This window comes from Orcinus orca, chromosome 9 (genome assembly GCF_937001465.1).
Source record: "Orcinus orca chromosome 9, mOrcOrc1.1, whole genome shotgun sequence".
NCBI lineage: Eukaryota > Metazoa > Chordata > Mammalia > Artiodactyla > Delphinidae > Orcinus > Orcinus orca.
This window is the reverse complement of record NC_064567.1, coordinates 5,636,970-5,656,651: the sequence shown is the minus strand read 5'-3', so window position 1 is coordinate 5,656,651 and position 19,682 is coordinate 5,636,970. Positions and strand designations below refer to the sequence as shown.

The 19,682-nt window shown below is 41.0% G+C and overlaps 1 protein-coding gene and 1 long non-coding RNA gene across 10 annotated transcripts in view; one reads left to right on the top strand and one right to left on the bottom strand.

Annotated features, from left to right (window-relative positions):
- The window catches only part of PRKAG2 (protein kinase AMP-activated non-catalytic subunit gamma 2), a 277,321-nt gene that overhangs the window by 1,431 nt on the left and 256,208 nt on the right, over window positions 1-19,682 (bottom strand). For 7 of the 9 annotated variants that reach the window (XM_012537262.3, XM_033408362.2, XM_049715163.1 and 4 more), the window contains 7 exons: window positions 16,852-16,897; window positions 15,063-15,117; window positions 13,938-14,064; window positions 11,118-11,283; window positions 10,764-10,801; window positions 6,200-6,346; window positions 3,394-3,487 (listed from right to left, as the gene is read on the bottom strand). In XM_012537262.3, coding sequence (XP_012392716.1) covers window positions 3,394-3,487; window positions 6,200-6,346; window positions 10,764-10,801; window positions 11,118-11,283; window positions 13,938-14,064; window positions 15,063-15,117; window positions 16,852-16,897 — 673 coding nt within the window. Of the gene's footprint in view, window positions 1-3,393; window positions 3,488-6,199; window positions 6,347-10,763; window positions 10,802-11,117; window positions 11,311-11,958; window positions 12,086-13,937; window positions 14,065-15,062; window positions 15,118-16,851; window positions 16,898-19,682 lie in introns of those variants that run through there. The other 2 variants (XM_033408363.2, XM_033408364.2) reach the window with 2 other exon arrangements.
- LOC125965488 (uncharacterized) overlaps window positions 1-19,682 on the top strand; it is a 176,801-nt gene that overhangs the window by 45,301 nt on the left and 111,818 nt on the right. The window lies entirely within an intron of this gene.

The following is a 19,682-nucleotide window of genomic DNA, read 5'->3' as shown; positions in this document are numbered from 1 at the left end:
GATTGAACTTGGGCCATGGCAGTGAAAGCACGAAGTCCTAACCACTGGACCATCAGGGAATTCCCTGCATATCATAATTCTAAATATGCAAGGTTTAATTTGGAAAAGAAGAGGGTTCTGCTGCTAAAAGTTTTTAAAAGAAATATGTATTTAAGTTTTAGCGAAGGTGCAAAGTATTTCTGTTGTACATACTTATAAAAATCTAAAAGCATTAAACATGCTTACAGTAACTGCACATAAAACCTATTCTCAGCTTGCCAGGATATTTTGAAATGGGTTGGGAGGGGGAGCTGCCATTTTTTTCATTACAACAGATTCTGTATTTTCTCATCAGACACTAGAAGACACTCAACTTTGAAAGAGATCAACACTCTATAAAAATAAGGGGCTAAAATTGTAGCTACTGCCATCAGGCTGTTTACTCACTAGCTGCACATGTGGACACTTAGGTTTGTCTGGATAGTCTGAATTAAGTTGGACAGTGAACTACTGCTAAAAACTTTTTAAAAAAGAGAAGATGTTATTATATCAAATCAGTATCCTTAATAGGGAATTGTGTCCATTATCTGGTGAAAAGAATAACCACCGGTACCTTTTATTCACATAATAGTAGATTCTTTTAAAAAGCATCTCTTACTGATTATTCCACAAACATCCACTCAGCAGGGCTTGTCCAGGTACGGGGTTTGTCCTGGATATGGGGCTTGTCCCGGGTGTGGGGTCTGACGGCGCACAGCGTTCACACACGGCTGTGGTTTCAATCAGAGTATCTCTGGAGGCCTGTGTCAGGCTGCTCATCCTATAGCTGAAGGGAGGGACGGAGGCTGCACAGGTGAGCAGCAAGCTGGCCCACACTCACACAGCTCCGAGGGGACAGCGGGGTTGGGCTGCCCAGGCTGGACCTCTAGTCTGATGCTCGCACCACACGGTCACCCGAGTATGCTAGCATCTGATCTGATGGAGGCGCTCCCTCTCTTCCAAGACAGCGCCGCTCCCGGTGTTCACCGGTAATCCAGTTATTAGGAATACAGGGGATTTTCCTAAATGAACAGCGTTATACACACCGTGCTACAAAGAATTCTAATTCAATTATCCCTGTCTTTACAGTATTTATTTCTGTGGTAACAAACATTCCAAATCCAGCCGTGGAACAGGTTTCCTCCTTGCATTTTCATTCATGCTGACTTGCATTAATAATTTAGAATTTTTGAAATATCAAATTTGGATGGAAATTTAAACTCATCCAGGCGAACATTCTCATTCTTATGGTTTGTGACACCAAGACATAGAGAGGATAAAGAATTGCTTACTCTGAATTGGTAATGCACAAAGAATCTTGGCCACGGGGACAGAAGCGAGTTGACATTTGGCCTGACTCAGCCCGGCAAGCTGTGTGCCTTGGCCCAGGGCCAGCTGACTAGAAAAGGGGCGTCTTTTTCTGAAGGTGCCAAGTTAAGTGCCTGTGGGGATGAGCCTGCCTGGAGATGAGTCCTTTTCCTAACATGCACAGAGGAGCTGCACAGCTGACCCTTGAACAACACTGGGGCGCTACCCACAACTTATCCTTTGTATCCACGATTCCCCTCCATATCCGCAGTTCGGTGTCTGTGGATTCAACCAACCATGGACTGTGTAGCACTGCAGTATCTACTATGAAAAAAATTCACGTATAAGTGGACCCATGTTGTTCAAGGGTCAACTGTATATAAATGCAATCACACTCTTTGCATTGGTCCTGCTTCCTTGCTCTGTTTCGTCTGTGGGGTTCATCCACTGTCCGATACAGCTATGTGTGTTCACCATCAATGCATTCCACTAATGGACAGAATGCAGTCTGTCCGTTCTTCTGCTCAAAGATATTTGGGTTATTTCCAGTTTGAGGTTATTACAGGTAATGCTGTGAACAGTCTCACATCTTTTAGTCCTTTTCTCATGACTACAGAGATTATCATGAGCCATAAAAAAAACAAAAATGAAATCCTGCCATTTTTGACAACATGGATGGATCTTTCACTTATTCCTAAGTGAAGTAAATCAAGACAGAGAAAGTTAAATACCATATGGTTTCATTCATATGTGGAATCTAAAAAGACCCAAGCCAAAACTGATGAACAAAGACAACAGAAGAACGTGGAGAACACAGCAGTGGTTACCAGAAGGGAAGGGGGTGGGGGTGGCTGCAGTGGGTGAGAGGCTCAGCTGTATGGTGGTGGATGATAGCTGGTCTTGGGGGGTGATCACTCTGTAGTGTGCACACATGTTGAACTGGAACGCTGTACTAAAACTTATGTAATGATTAAAAAGAGGTTACCATGAGTTTCAGGTTCTCACGTATCTGACATTTGAAAATAACTACAACAAGCCCCGTGTCTAGAGTTTCTGACTCAGCAGACATGGGCTGGGCCCCACCTGTGCGTTTCTAACAATGTCCAGCTGCTGCTCCTCTACAGCCTGCTGGGAGTCACCGCCCCCCTACCCCCGGAATCACGCCCCTGTCCTTCTCACTTAATCAGTGCGATCTGTTTCTTGCTGGTGATGGGGATTCCTTTTCAGGTGGGTATCTCCAGGCTATAGGCCAACTGTAAAAACTAGTCTTAGCCAGTGTGATTGATTTCTGAACTAAAGAAAAATCAATACCCTAGTAAAGGCACATTTTAATGTTTAACTTCTAAGAGTTCAAAGGGCACATGGTTTAGTCTCCTGTCTTGGCCTTGATCTGTGAGGCCTGAGGCTGGGTTGTCTGTACTTCGTGTGGGTGGGGAGGGGAAGTGGAGGGCTGGTGGTTTTAGGACCCCTTCAGCCATTAAACGATTAAACTGTGTGACACAGGAGAAACACCAAAGGCCCCTCCCTCCCCCTGCCTCACGGGCTCCCTGACTGTGACCTGAGGGTTTGCTTAGAGTTAATCTGGCAGAAAATGAGTTTAGTCACCAATGTTTGGCAGTTAACGTAATTTCCATACACTATTAATGGAAAAAAGTTTGCGTAGGTCAAACTTTTATATACTACTAGTAAGCTTTTTTTTTTCTTTTTGAAGGGTAGATGGTTTCAATACTTAGGTCCCAAAGAATTTCCCCCCTGATTTCCAGTTAGTAGTCCTAAACATAAAGCAAAACTGAGGAGATCTTCACTTTTTAATGGACAAGGTTATGACGATCATGGCAATGAATCCTCGATTACTTAAGCACTTCTGGGTGTCGACAGGATGCTCTTAAGTCAGAATACTTTCTATAAGCTTTTCAAAACCACAAAGAAAATGAAAATGGTTTACAAAGTACTGCACAGAAAGGTGAGGCTGGCAGGTGGGCGAGGGAGGGCTTGCTGCCCTGCATCCCCGCCCCTGCCCCGGCTCCCTGCGCACTTACAGTAAAGGTCAGACACTGGCATTTATACCTGCAGGGGTGAGTATCAGGGCTTGCAGAATATCCGACAGGGAAATAATACCCACGATACTGTCTGTTTCGTTTACTACCACCAGCCGATGGACCTGCAGACAAGAGGAAAGGAGGCCACGTGTGAAAGTTGAAATAAGTAAAGGTTTAAAATGGACGTTAGAAAAAAAGTCTTTCATGTGCTATACAATGAACAGATCCCACAAATGAGAGAAAGTAACAGTGCACAGAGCCATGCAATGGCCTTGGCTCTGTTAAAATGCAATGCTGATTTGCTTGACTACTTTTAAGAAAAATTAGCCAGATATGTCCTGCTGAGTTTTCTATTTTCAAAATATTAATATATGAAAGATAAATTCAAAACATGAAGTATCACAGTAGCTGCTTCATGTGGCTCTAATCTCTAAAACGGTTTTTAATTTTTAAAAGTTGTATCTCGGTTTCTATTAACTATCAGATAACTGTTTTTACCTGGGAGAGAAGTCCAAATAAGCAGTGAAACTAAATAAAAGGTCACTGCTCTTAGATTATATTTTCCCTTTTCTCTATGAAGTTCATATATTAAGAATAACAGAGGATGATCAACTATAATCAAGTGAAATAAATTACATTCACATCTTGTTTTCTACTTGAAAGTCTTTTATAAGTGAGTGGACAGTGTTCTGAGGTATTACTATAGCAAAGTGTCCTTAAAACAGGAAAGGAGGGAGAGAGCATCACGCTTCTCTGATTTAAAAGCTTTAGAATTTAGGCTTGAGGCAACCACATGCCAGTCGGTTACCCTGGAGATCCTCTTCTCCACACCGAACAGTTAAAACCCACTGGTACAGAATGGGTGGCACAGGAGGGAGATGGGAGGAGTGGGGAAATCATTTTTATAGTTTGTCTCTAATGATACTGTGCTGGTGATGCTTTTGACATCATAGCTTGCTTTTAGGTTAAAAGAGAAATCACTTTGTCATCTTTCTCATGCTAATCAACATAAATATCTTTCAAAAGCTTCTCTAGAAAAAGTTATGTTCTTCAATCAACCCTGTGATATAACACAATTAATTATTAACTTTAATCATAAGTTGATTTACATCTAGGGCCAGAGAATGCTATATATTCTATACTAGACACATTTTGTTGTTAACATTTAATAATGATAAATAACTATCTTTTGAACTACTAAAGGTCAAGGGGAAACCATTTCACTTAGAATTAGTTCTGCCAGACAGAAATGACCACCAAAAATATTATCATCTGTTGCTGAGTCTAAACTTATGAATGTTTCTTTTCTAAAAGCTAGTGTGATATTTGTCATATAAATAAACCAAATCATCGCTGATACTGTATACCCTTCTCCTAACAAAATATGTTGAAGCTGGGAATTCCCTGGTGGTCCACTGGTTAGGATTCTGTGCTTTCACTGCTGAGGGCCTGGGTTCAGTCCCTGGTTGGGGAACTAAGATCCCACAAGCTGCTCAGTGCAGCCACAAATATACTATATATATATATAAAATATGTGTGTATATATATGTGTGTGTATGTGTGTGTGTGTATATATATATGTGTGTATATATGTATATGTGTATATATGTGTATGTATGCGTATATGTGTATGCATATGTGTATATGTATGTGTGTGTGTATATGTGTGTGTATATATGTGTATGCGTATATGTGTGTGTGTGTGTGTGTGTATATATATATATATACATGTTGAAGCTAAAAACTGGTTTGTCCCCCAACAAGGAGTCATATGGTGAAAAAAATTAATGACGAAAAAAGTCAAGGTGGGTAACTTGAGAAAACTTTAATTACACCTGTATTTCCCTCAATAACCTATTTTCATATTAAAGTTTGTGCTGCTCACCAGATGGACTTCCAGGACAAGCCAATCACTTTCTTCTCCTACCTGACAGTAGCACGCGCTCAAACAGAGGTCTTGGGAACACGAAGGCGTGCTGGCGTTCTCCACAGAAACAGCCGTGTTAATACTGAGGTGCGAGTCTTTCTAGTCTCTTTTCTATGCACGTGCACTTATGTTAACAGGAAGCATCACACTATATATAGTAACTGGTCTTTCTCTTAGCAATATATCATTTTTCCATATCAACAGTATTCTCCTTAAACATGATTTTTAATTGTTATAAAGGATTCCATCAGATGGATGTGGTCCATTGTCCTTAAAATTAGGCAGGAATGTCTTACCTATTTCTGCTTATGATCTTCAAAAGGCATATACAAAAGAACAATAAAAACCTTAGATGTATTCCTAAGTCAGTTAGAACCCTCTGGAAAACTAGTAATGGATGTTAAATTCAAGTAGAAAAGACTTCGTGTTGAGACTAGTGAAACAGGGTAAAAGCCATGGCAGCTGAAGCTTGGGGAGTCAGCTCTGCTAAGGACGGAGCAGGGTGTCTAACTTAAAAAAAAAAGATCAGAATACCTTTTATTGACTGACTTGTTAAGACCACATAATTACACATTTTTAGCTTTAAATTCATTAATACTCTAATGAAACTTAAAGCTCTTGGGACTTCTGTTTTCTCAAGTATGTTTTAAAACCATGAAAGTATCTTTATTTGATTCAGCTATGTCAGGACTTATAAATGAAATTCAATTCAGTGAACATCCACAGATGACCTACTATGTGCCAAGACATGTGCTAGGTTCTGGAGCAGGGAGACTGTCACGGGACTGGACTGGAAGGCTGCCTCACGGGCTGGTCCTGTGACTCAGAATTCCTGGGGCACTGTTTCCTAGTTAGGTGCTCATGGCAGACGGGGAGGTGGGGAGGGACCTGGATGCAGCCACTTTACCTCGGCTCTCACTATTCTGTCCACGATGGTCTCCAGTACTTCCAACTTACTGCACTTCACTACGCCTTCGAAATACTGTGACCGGTGCTGCAGGGCCTGGGTCACTGTGATGTCTAGGTTGTTGTATGTTTTTTCAGCAGCAAGGTTCTATAATGAAGTAACAGTGAGTTATATCCTTCATTTCAATTCACATTTAATGACCAAAGTTAGTTCAAAGCAGCCTGTTCCTTAAAAACATTAATGTTTATCATAACTTAGTACCACTGTACCAGCTTATGACATGCCATCAGTACTGTTATTTCATCATCTTATCAATAATCATTTAAAGCTTATAAGGTGTACCTTTATTATGAAGCAACCATTTAAAACGGTTAAATTCTGACTGTATGTCCTACAGAAGATTCCCCTATCCTTACCCTATAGGTTCTTTTTTTTTTTTTTAAATTGAAGTATAGTTGATTTACAATGTAGTGTTAGTTGCTGGTGTACAGCAAAGTGACTTATTTATATATATATATATTTATTATAGGTTACTATAAGATATTGAATATAGTTCCCTGTGCTATACAGTAGGGCCTTGTTGTTTATTTTATATACAGTTTGTATCTGTTAGTCCTAAACTCCTAATTTATCCCCCCACTTTTACCCTATGTTCCCTGAATGAACAGTGTTTTGAGAGGTGGAGTAACACCTGCAAAGGGTAAGAAGTCCCCAGGGCTAGGGAACAAGGCTTTTGCTAGAAAGGCTTTGCGGGGGTGATCACGGAGGAAGCCCTGCAGATCGGAATGGCTGCTCAAGGTTCTGATTAACCTTACAGGGTCCCACCCAACCAAATTCAAATAAGCCTGTTTTTTTGGTGTCTGTTATATTAAACAGAATAAGATGAAACAAGAGGGTCTGAGACAGCTACAAAAGAATACTTAATGCTATGGTCAATATTAAGGCAAAAAAACGGTATGCAGGTTTGGGGCTATCAAAGTTTCAGTTCCCTTTCTTAGAAATGATGTAAAACTCTAAGGAAATGAATTTAAATGAATGGGGGAAAAGTATCGAGTGGAAGGATGTAGGACCAAAATCAATCTAGTAAATTTAAACCAGGGAATAAAAAACAGAACTTTACATAATGCCATTTGCTGTCCTCTTCAGAACAGTTGTTCCCAATTAGCAAGTAGTGGGATGTGGGTGACCAGGAATCCACCTGCGCACTAAGCACATGCCTGTTGGCAGAATGAATCAATGTCTCTGGTATAGAAACATGACTATTTAACACATACACATGCTGTAGTAACGGATAAGTGACTCATGTACTGAAAAGACAAAGAATTATAAAATGCTACTAATATGGAAAGGTACAGTCTCCCAGGACTGAACCAGGAAGAGTCAGAAAATATGAACAGACCAATCACAAGCATTGAAATTGAAACTGTAATTAAAAACCCACAAACAAAAGGCCAGGACCTGATGGCTTCACAGGTGAATTCTATCAGACATTTAGAAAACAGCTAACACCTATCCTTTAGAAACTGTTCCAGAAAATTGCAGAGGAAGGAAAACTCCCAAACTCATTCTATGAGGCCACCATCACCCTAATACCAAAACCAGACAAAGATACCACTAAAAAAGAAAATTACTGGCCAATATCACTGATGAACATAGAAGCAAAATCCTCAACAAAATACTAGCAATTTGAATCCAACAATACATTAAAAGGATCATACACCATGATCAAGGAGTTCTCAGAATCCACAAATCAATCAGTGTGATACACCATATCAACAAATTGAAGAATAAAAACCTAAAAGCTTTTGACAAAATTTAACACCGATTTATGATAAAAACTCTCCAGAAAGTGGGCATAGAGGGAACCTACCTCAACATAGTAAAGGCCATATATGACAAACCTACAGCTAGCATCATACTCAAGGGTGAAAAGCTGAAAGCATTTCTTCTAAGATCAGGAACAAGACAAGGATGCCCACTCTCACCACTTTTATTCAACACAGTTTTGGAAGTCCTAGCTACGGCAGAGAAGAAGAAGAAATAAAAGGAATCCAAATCACTGTTTGCAGATGACATGATAGTATACACAGAAAATTCTAAAGACGCTACCAGAAAACTATAGAGCTCATCAATGAATTTGGTAAAGTTGCAGGCTACAAAATTAATACACAGACACCTGCTGCATTTCTACACACTAACAATGAAAGATCAGAAAGAGAAATTCAAGAAACAATCCCATTTACCACTGCATCAAAAAGAATAAAATACCTAGGAATAAACCTACCTAAGGAGACAAAAGACCTGTACTCCAAAAACTATAAGATGCCGATGAAAGAAGCTGGAGAAGACACAAACAGATGGAAAGATATACCATGTTCTTGGAATGGAATAAATATTGTCAAAATGACTATACTACCCAAGGCAGTCTACAGATTCAGTGCAATCCCTATCATATTACCAATGGAATTTTTCACAGAACTGGAACAAAAAAAATCTTAAAATTTGTATGGAGATACAAAAGACCCCAAATAGCCAAAGCAATCTTGAGAAAGAAAAATGGAGCTGGAGAAATCAGGCTCCCTGACTTCAGACTATACTACAAAGCTGTAGTCATCAAAACAGTATGGTAGTGGCACAAAAACAGAACTGTAGATCAATGGAACAGGATAGAAAGCCCAGAAATGAACCCACGCACCTATGGTTAATTAACCTAAGACAAAGGAGGCAAGACTATACAGTGGTGGAAAGGCAGTCTCTTCAACAAATGGTACTGGGAAAACTGGATAGCTACATGTAAAAAAATGAAATTAGATCATTCTTTAACACCATACACAAAAATAAGCTCAAAATGGATTAAAAACCTAAATGTGAGACCAGACACTATAAAACTCTTAGAGGAAAACATAGGCAGAACACTCTCTGACATAAATTGCAGCAATATGTTTCCCATCCGTCTCCCAGAATAATGGAAATAAAAACAAAAACAAACAAATGGGACCTAATTAAAGTCAACAATGGGACCTAATTAAAGTTTCCTTTTGCACAGCAAAGGAAACCATAAAACGAAAAGACAACCCACAGATTGGAAGAAAATGTTTTCAAATGATGAGACCAACAAGGGATTTAGTCTCCAAAATTTACAAACAGCTCATGTGGCTTAATATCAAAACAAACAACCCAATCAAAAAATGGGCATAAGGGGCTTCCCTGGTGACGCAGTGGTTGAGAGTCCACCTGCCGATGCAGGGGACACGGGTTCGTGCCCCCATCCGGGAAGACCCCACATGCCATGGAGTGGCTGGGCCCATGAGCCATGGCTGCTGAGCCTGCGCGTCCGGAGCCTGTGCTTCGCAACTGGAGAGGCCACAACAGTGAGAGGCCCGCGTACAGCAAAAAAAAAAAAAAAAAAAGCATAAGACCCAAATAGACATTTTTCCAAGGAAGACATACAGATGGGCAAAGAGGCACATGGAAAAGATGGTCACCATCGCTAATGATTAGAGAAATACAAATCAAAACTAAAATGAGGCATCACCTCACACCAGTCAGAATGGCCATCATCAAAAAATCCACAAACAGTAAATGCTGGAGAGGGTGTGGAGAGAAGGGAACCCTCCTACACTGTTGGTGGGAATGTAAATTGGTGCAGCCACTATGGAGAACAGTATGGAGGGTCCTTAAAAAACTAAAAATAGAGCTACCATACAACCCTGCAATCCCACTCCTGGGCATATATCCGGAGAAAAACATGGTCCAAAAGGATACATGCACCCCAACGTTCATTGCAGCACTGTTTACAATAGCCAAGACATGGAAGCAACCTAAATGTCCATCGACAGAGGAATGGATAAAGAAGACGTGGTACATACATACAATGGAATATTTCTCAGCCATAAAAAAGAATCAAATAATGCCATTGCAGCAACATGGATGGACCTAGAGATTGTCATGCTGAGTGAAGTAAGTCAGAGAAAGAGAAATATCGGATGATACCGCTTATATGGGGAATCTAAAAAGAAATGATACAAATGAATGTATTTTCAAAACAAACGGACTCACAGACTTAGAGAATGAACTTATGGTTACGGGGCAGGGGCAAGGTGGAGGGAAGGGATAGTTAGGGATTTGGGGATTGACAAGTACACACTGTTATACTTGAAAAGGATAACCAACAAGGACCTACTGTATAGCAGAGGGAACTCTGCTCAATGTTATGTGGCAGCCTGGATGGGAGGAGAGTCTGGGGGAGAATGGATACATGTATATGTATGGCCAAGTCACTTTGCTGTGCATCTGAAGCTGTCACAACATTGTTAATCGGCTATATTCCAATATAAAATAAAAAGTTAAAAAAATAAAATGCTACTAATATGTTATTCACTGCTAAACCAATGAATATTAAAAGTACAATTACTGTTGGGGAGTCTATGGAATTCTCTGATAAGGTCCTCATCCTCAAAGAAGCTAGGAATTGTTAAAATAGGAAAAGTCACAAAAAACAGACTAATGAATATGCTTTAAATGCATTCTAGATGACAGGTTTAACAAAATTAAAAATACTTACAATTACATCAAATTTGGAATAAATATCTACAACTTTTCCTAAAAATAAAAATGTATGTTAGAATAATATCTTAGAAACAAAAAACAGCATTTAATATCAATCTTAACTAGATATTTACTAAGAATTAAATATTGCTAAACAAAATAAACCTGACTATTTTAAAAGGGACATGAAATCATATCTTAATGGAAAATGTGAAAATAAGCCGGTATAAAATTCTTATTCTCCTGAGTACTCCTTGGTCTAAGTTTTCATTTCCCCACTTATCTGATATGCCAGGTCATTTAACAGTAGTTTTACCCTAAGGAGATAAACCGTTGTTTCTGTTCAACTGGTATGGCTCAGCACACAGACCTGACTCGTCCACAACAGGCAAGGCTGACACTCGTCTTTCCACGAAGACGTTCAAGGCTTTAATGATGGGAGTGTCTGGGTGTATGAAGGCGATGTTGTGGTAGGTCCCGATTCCGAGTGCACCCAGGTTCTGCTTCATGAAAGCAGGCTTTGGCATATCAGACATCTAGACAGGAAGACGGGCACAGATGCTCTAGAGCCAGAGCAGACCTTTTCAGTGTTCACATGTCCACATTCGATGAAAAACTATGTGCAACAAATTAGTCTTTTCTAACAATCCACCCGGATATCTGAATTAACATGAAAATGTTACATACAAGAACTGTGTCTTTTGTTCAAACCAGCTTATATGTTTATGCTTATTTAACTACTTAGTAAAAATACTGCAAAGCACTAACACTGTAACATTTTCTCCTTCTCTTCACCCACTGGAAAACCGGACAGGAGGGAACGACAGGTCTATTTGGAAATTAAGACCCATCAGCCACCGAGAATCTTCTTAAATTATTCATGTTAAATTCCTTGTCCTGCTGTCATCATTAGGTAATGTTTATTAAGAACCCACACATTGCCAAACCCAAAGCGTCTGATGGTGGCTGTCTGAGCTGCTAAGCTAGTTCCCACACCATCCCACCTCTACACCCTGAATTCTCCATTGGAGGACTCCAATTTTTGTCTACTAGGAACAAGAACAAGCCAACTGAACAGAATTAAAAGAACATTTAAAAGTTAACTTTTCTTTTCACGGGCTGTTTTAAAGGAGGAGGGAGAAGTCAGAAGAGAGAAGTCTAGGATCATGTTTGACTAAAACAAAATAAGGTCTATGGTTTCAAAAATCCACCTTTTATAAAGGGTACAGTTGATTCCATCCTCCTGGTGTACCTTATAATTATCAGGAAAAGATGAACAATTAGAAGAAACAAAATGTTCAAGTCAAAGAGTTCATCAATATTCAAATCATGAGAATCCTAGAAATTTAGAGAGAAAAAAAGAAAGACCTATTAGGTCATCTAGCCCATCTCGATGCAGGATAAACCCCTGTTCAGCTGTACACTTAGGCTGACTGTCAAATGTCTCTAAGGGCAACGCTACTTTTTTCTCGGAACATGATCTCAAGGCAGTAAAAATCAGGTTCTGGAGTTTATTTAAAATTCTTCATTTTTATCTGAAAATCCCTAGCTGAATATTCTAACAGCATGATTCTAATTACCATATTGGCCCAAATATAAGGCAGTACTGGCAGAGGCCACCTCCTCTACTTGTTATAGAGGAGAAGATGCCAAAGGCCTGTCTCAGGCTGTGCCTCCCCGTCGGCAGCGTGGCCACGGAAACGCTAAGGGCCTCTGGGCGCCGTCGGCCCTGTGAGCCAGGCGCCCTGAGCCCGAGGATCTAAGCCGCCTCTGGACCCAGACAGACGGAGCTGTTAGAGGGAGGGCTGCTCCACCACCACCACCGGCAACCGTGGCAAAGCTACGCAACCTTGCTGAATGTTATCGCTTCCAAATCAGATGAATAAAAATACCTACCTGAGAGGGTGGTGGCTAGGATTAGCTTTATCATGTGAAGTGCCTGACACAGCGTAATGCTTAACACTGTTTAGCTCCTCTCATGATTAGTACTGTTTTAAAATGGCGACTCTAAGGGGTACGTGGGCTAAGAGCCTGGTACAGCCCCACCCTGGGTCCTGGGCCCTGGGTCCTGTTAAAGCTCAGTGCCAAGGCGACTGCATGCGTTCAGCCCACGGCAGACAGGAAGTCTGACCAACAATGTCCCCGCCTCCTTAATTCTTCTTCCCTAGACTGCCTCTTTACCAAACTTCATGCTTTTTTGTAAATCACTCTTCTCCTTCCTACATTCTTTCTTAGTGTTTATTTAAACATGATAACTGCTACATTTACACAGACTATTAAAATATAGGGCTGGTTTGATGGACAAGGCATTTCTCCCCATCACTTAAACCCTCTGGGCTGCTGTCGGAGCAGCCTGGGCTCCTTCACGCCACACTGGAATGCTGCTTTATTTCCTAATTTGAAGCTGTGGAGAAGACAGGAAAGCTAACTTGACGTAGATTTTTAATGTCTACTAAATTCTTTTAAAAAAATGATTCTTAATATGATCTCTTCTGAACTATGAATGAGGCCCCTTACTGGTTCTAGCTGACCAATTACTTATAACCTCAACTTCAGTGCATGTAATTAAAAGGAAAAAATTGAAGCCCTCCTGTGAACACTCTGGCCCTTCTGAGCCTCTTTTTAATACTGCCGACCGAAGAGGTTCTGAGTTTTGGATGATTAGGAAGCCATCTCATTTCCGATGCAGTTGAGAAAACCTACAGACAATATAGCCCTGATTTGGACCAACATGGTATTCTGTTGTCAAAATTTTATTTGCTTTGGGCTTTTCTATCACTGCTGCAGTAAATACTAAGACCATCCTGGGGCCAGGACTTCTGAGCATGTCCCCAACCATGACACCAGTAAAGCATCATAAGGCAGTCTGGCTCAAGCTATCTTGGGTAAGTAGTTCCTTAATCAGACTGACTTGCGAACTGCTTTGCTTCTCCTCATTTTAGGTGATAAAATATTCTCACTTAAATAGAGAATTCCAAGTGTTTTTACTTGCACTGAAAGGTGATTACTTTTTAACTGGAATCAACTTTGAGAATGTACAGTTCAAATAGTAGTGAGTTGAGAAACTGAAGTTTAGAAATGGAGACCTCAAAACTAACGATTTCTTCTATGAGGGTAACAGGAGCCAATTTACTTGAAGTAAATTAAAGTAGATGCAGCTATGTCTTTAGAAACACTAAAAACTACTTACAAAAAGCTGGAGGAACTTGAGGATTCTTTTGTGGGTAAGTATATAAAGTGCATTCCCACTGATAGGGTCAATAACTGGCAATCTGTGGATTTTATTTTTGATCAACGAGTGTACAGCATCGAAGAGGCTGCGGGAAAAGCCATTACAGTTGTTAGGAGGCTTTAAAGAAGAATTAGAAAACTTTGGACCACCCCTGCTTTAAACGTACTTTTGTGTCTTTAAATTACAATATTAAAAGGTTGACGGACCTAAAACAGCGTTCTAGAAAAGTTTTAAACTGGAGATCTCAGCAAAATTTTCGATTTTCCGTAATCTGTTCATAAGCCTCAAATCCAAGTGTGGGCTACAAAAATCTCTAGGAGAGCAGTTTTTTAGTAGCAGGTTTGATGCTTTTATTTGAGAAATGACAGAAGTTAACCCCTCGGGAAGCTAATGGACGATCCTGGCAACAGAGGGCACTGTGGCCGGGGGCCCCCTGCACTGGCCGCTTCTGTGCTCAGCCTGCCCACTGCTGGCTGCTCCAGCCTCTCCTGTGACTGCCGACGAGGAGGTGTGCTGGGTGGAGCTGTTTTTTAGGACTTGGAAATAAAATAATAAAAATCAATATTCCACTTTTGCTCACTAGTGCACTAGTTTTAAGAATGCTTTTATTTCTGAAAATGTATCCGAGCTGTCCCAGAAGGCTTGGGTCAACACTTGTGGGCAGCCCCATCCTCTGACCACCTCTGGACCAGTGCCTAAGGAGACTGATTTTTCAACTTCAGTGCACGTTGGGACCCCTGGGGGAGTTGTTTTAATGCACATTCCAGGGCACTAAAACCGTCCAAAGACTGACTGGGAGAAGAGCCCAGAAATCTGCAGCTTTAATGAGCTCCCTAGTGGGTTTCTGCTGCAGGTGATCTGGACTTTCAAACTGCTCAGTATGACCATCTTCCTAGTTCATTCTCAGTCCTTTGGACCAACAATGGCTGTGATTTCTACTGTCTCTGAGTTTACTGAATTTAATATTAAGGAGGCTGGCCCCTATCTAGATTAAAACAAAAAAAATCTATCACCCATGGTAACAAAACAGATGAATCTGAATGAATGGAATGTTTTCAAAGGAGAAAAACTTGACAAGTTTACCTTGCATCTGGAGATATATTCACTAAAGGCTTAAACGTTTCTTGTAAATAAAGCTCTGTATTTATAGAAAGAAAATATGTAATTAGTAACGTATTTGCTGTTTGTAATTATTACATAAATTAAAATACCCTTCAATTTACAGGTAATAATTAGAAGGATTAAAAACCCAAATCGAATTAATTTACTGAACACTGTTGTGTTACTTATAGTCATGGCTATTATTAAACAACTTCCAAACTGTTTCAGGATGTTGCCTTTGTGGAAAAGTTAAGTATTTAAAAACAGTATTACAATAGATGTTGTAAAAATCAGAAGAAAAGTCAAGAAATCTGATAAAAGAGCAATACCAGCAGAGGTCACTAGAATGTTACCAAGTCACTATCACCCTCAACAAAGGAAGACTATGAAATCCTTTAAAACTAATTTTCACAAGTTAAAAGGTAAAAGTTATAACAAACTTTGTTCTTTAAATGTTATTAAGTTTTATTTTCGACACCAAAGCTTGATCTACTGTATCTGGGGATCTTTCTAGTATGCAGACATTATCTTTGTAAAGATAAACTGTAATTTGCTTTACTGAGGTTTCTACACAGAAGGCATTCAAGAAAATCTCAACATTATTATTATTATTATTATTACTACCAAATACCATGTAATATCAAAATGTAAATACACTTAAACCTTGGTCTGACATTACTTATACAATAGAATTTATTACAAAGTATCTGTCTTGGTGTTAAAATATATATATTCACTGCATGATAGGCAGTGCTAAAATGTGGATCCCATGTTGACTTACTTTGTTTGGTCTGACTTGATAAAGCTATCATCAATCAAATACATCGTTCAATGAAACCTCTAAATCATATGGGATTAAAGGAGGCCCAGCTCTCTTTAGAGCATCCTAATGGATGTTCAGATCTCGCAGCCAGTCACAGGGGTGCTTGTCACACCAAGCAGATAACGGGAACACAAAGCTAAACCTCAGGTTTAAATGAAAAAGTTTCCTTGAGTTGAGTTGGCCCCTCAGTGTCTAATGCAGGCTTCTCCCTGAACACCCTACAGAGGCTTCTTCCTCAGGGATCCCCATCACAGGCTCCCATCGAGGATATTCTTACTGGTTGGTCCTTTGCCCCCTCTGTACCAACCCAGCAGGCTGGGTCTCATTAAGACTGAACAATTTCACAATCATGAAATTACAATTTAAAAAGTGGCTCCATTTCAGAAAAGGGTATTGTGATTATAAAGGGTGAATTTCAATGCTGCAAACGAAAGCAAGCAATCTTGAAGTTATTTTCGTGTGATTTTATCCAAATCATCTAGTTTAAGTTTCACTTGTTCTACTTGTCTCCATAATTTGTAAAGAAATAATAATAATGTAAAGAAATAATGATTGAATTTAAATAGGAACAGATCCTTGCTTTTGTTAATTTCAGGCATTCCTTTGGTGCATTTTCTATACAAAGGCAAAGATTTGGAAGGTAATACTTAGAGGTGAATGGTGGCTCGACTGGGGGCCAGAGACTCGGGCACTAGTTACTATATCCCATCTATATCCCAGCCTTAGTCTAAAGACTTGTTATAGGTTCTCTATACATGTGTACTAAACAGAGTGGGTAATATTTATAGTAGTATGGCATACTATCAAAATTACTATAGAAAGAAATGTCTTAATGTAGTCAGTTATTAAGCAGAGAGAAGAGGACCTGTGAAATTAAAACATTTTTATACATATGTAGAACATGTTTTTCCTCATATTAAAAGCTTTTTAACATTCAACAGTGCTTACCCCTCCATGTTTCAATCTTATGTTCCTCTAATTCATAAATCTGTACCTAGAAATAAGAAAAACTCTTATTTACAAATGTTAACACACACAACATAAGGGAAAAAAAAGAAATTACTATTTCATAGCTACTGCTGAGTCCCATAATTCAGCAGATGGAAACAATCAAGATAATTCAGAAATATTAGAACATAAATGAGAGACAAAAAGTGCTCTACCTTTCTTTGAAGACAAATGCTTTATAAATTTAAAACATAAACCAACAATATTTTCATTAATTTAATTTGAAAATTTCGGATACACTTACATTTTAGAACACCCCCCCACACACACACACACACATGCACATATACACACATTCCTTCTTTCTGAGGATACATAAGATTTTAGCATCTCTAATTTTAAAAGGGCAGTTGGTTAAATCATGTGCTAATTAAGTTGCTGGATCAGGTTATGCCTGGACCACATGGGTGTCTTCACAAAGGTAGAGAGGGCGTTGAGTCTGGAGAGCCTGGAGGCTGGGCAGTGGGTACAGCACTTAGTCACCTGGAGTTGTCAAGCACTCACATCACTGCATCTTGGCTGCCGCTTTTGGTCAAAGTACTTAAGGTCTCTGAATCTGTTTCCCTTCCTAAACAGCTGGAGAGAAGGCCCTCCACATTCAGCTTCTGTGAGGACCATGTGTTCTGTGAGCCTGAGGCGGAGGGCCTCCCCACCTGCTGCAGCCTCCACTGCGGCTCAGCTTAAGAAAGTCACTCTGCCTCCTGCAGTGTTGCACTGGGACTCCTGGGGGCCCTGCAGTAGGAAAACCTGGCCTCTTCCTGAAGCTTCTTGAAGCTTAAAATCTACTTGGCAACATTAAGACAGTCCGATACTGAAATGCCACCAACAACTGGCAAGAAACCACCAACAAGAAGGCGTACATATCAGAGCATACTCTAAAAGGCTTATTTAGTGCAGGGATGCAGGGAGAGTAGGGATGAGCAGAGGTCAGAGGTCAGGCAAGGAAAACTTCAGGAGGTAGATTTCAGCCAGGCTCTGCATGATGAATGGACTTTACATAAAAGAAGATAAACTCGTAAGGGCCTGGAGAGGAGAAGGACTTCCTCACATTCCCGAAACACAGAAAGGAGACGGTGCTGGGGGACAGGAGCGAGGAGTCTGGGGACTGATGACCCGAGGTGGGCTCCGTGTCTGGGAGAGAAAGCCAGGCCAGCACTGATGGGTTTAAGCAGTGGGACGACGTGACAGCACCAGAGCCAGATGCAAAACCGAGTGTCAGGACAGTTAGGTCTCGAATGGTGACTGTGGGAGTGTAGGGGCAACTGAAAGGAAGAACCAAAAGGTTTAGAGAATAATAAAACAGGGGAACTAGACACGAATGACTAAGTGAGAACCCGCACCCCCCCCTCCCCCATTTTGGTGCCAGGTGACTGAACAACATCCACGACAGAGAAAAAGCCTAACTGAGGAAGATGAGGCTCTGGTTTTCACAGCTGAAAGTAGAACCATCCTGGTCTACGTCTCACTTAGGCGGTTCTGAGGTGATGCCCGTGCTCTGCCTGCACACCCGCCTCGGAGCTTTAGCTACGGTCACCAGCATGGCCGTGACTCAGCTAACACGGGGGTCCCCTGGGGGTGTTCGGCGCTGGCAAGATGGGAAGGTAGGGGGTGTGTGTGTGTGTGTGTGTGTGTGTGTGTGTGTGTGTGTGTGTGTGTGTGTGTGTGTGTGTGCAAAGAACTACCTAACAAGAAAGAACCTCAGATACCCCCATGACAGCCTTCCTCGACCTTGGCACTACTGACACTTTAGGCTGGATGCTTCTGATGTAGGGCCGTCCTGGGCACTGTAGGACATTTAGCAGCATCCCTGGCCTCTGACCGCTAGACGCCAGTAGAACTGCCCCACCCTTCCGCCAGCAATGATAAAAAATGTCTCTAGATGTTGTCAAATGTCCCCTGGGAGGCAACGTCACTCCCAGCTGAGAGACACTGCCCTGCAACTAATCAGAATACAGTATGAAAAGTGCTGTGTGGGTAGTTAATGGGGGCGCTGAAATAGTGACTAATTCTGCTCCAGGGAGATGGCACAGGGCTCTCCATCACTGAGGCAGTTCTCCAGGAGGATTCTGAAAGACCTGAATTTCAACTGCAAGGTCCAAGGACCTGAAGGAGAACGTGCACGTGGAGGAAGTGGACTCAGATTTCCAAAGAAGAGAAGCCGCAGGGAGACGAGCAGAGGGGTCAGGAGGGAGAAAAGAGAGAACTGAGTGGGCAGGAGAGGAGAAACAAGACGTGCCACCACGGCAGGCTCTGTAGGTGGCAGGGAAGAAGCAACCACTGCTCAAGCACAGGATTTAATAGTTAAGAAAAAGGTAGGGCTTCCCTGGTGGTGCAGTGGTTGAGAGTCTGCCTGCCGAAGCAGTTGACGCGGGTTCGTGCCCCGGTCCGGGAAGATCCCACATGCCACGGAGCGGCTGGGCCCGTGAGCCATGGCCGCTGAGCCTGCGCGTCCGGAGCCTGTGCTCCGCAACGGGAGAGGCCACAGTAGTGAGAGGCCCGCGTACCGCAGAAAAAAAAAAAAAATGAAATCAGGTATGTCATGTGAAATAAATATGGAATACTTATGAAGTCTTTGGTAAAACTTCCTTCTAAGAGTATGTCTTAAGCAGAAGCTTATTTTTCCATTTTGTGTAGGAATTTAATTATTGGGCAATACTGACCATTACATGTAAAAACAGTATTAACTGGATTGCCTTTTACCTATTAGATACCCAAAACAGTACTAGATAAAGAACGTATACAATTCTGTCCTTCTCCAACCTTGCCAAAAA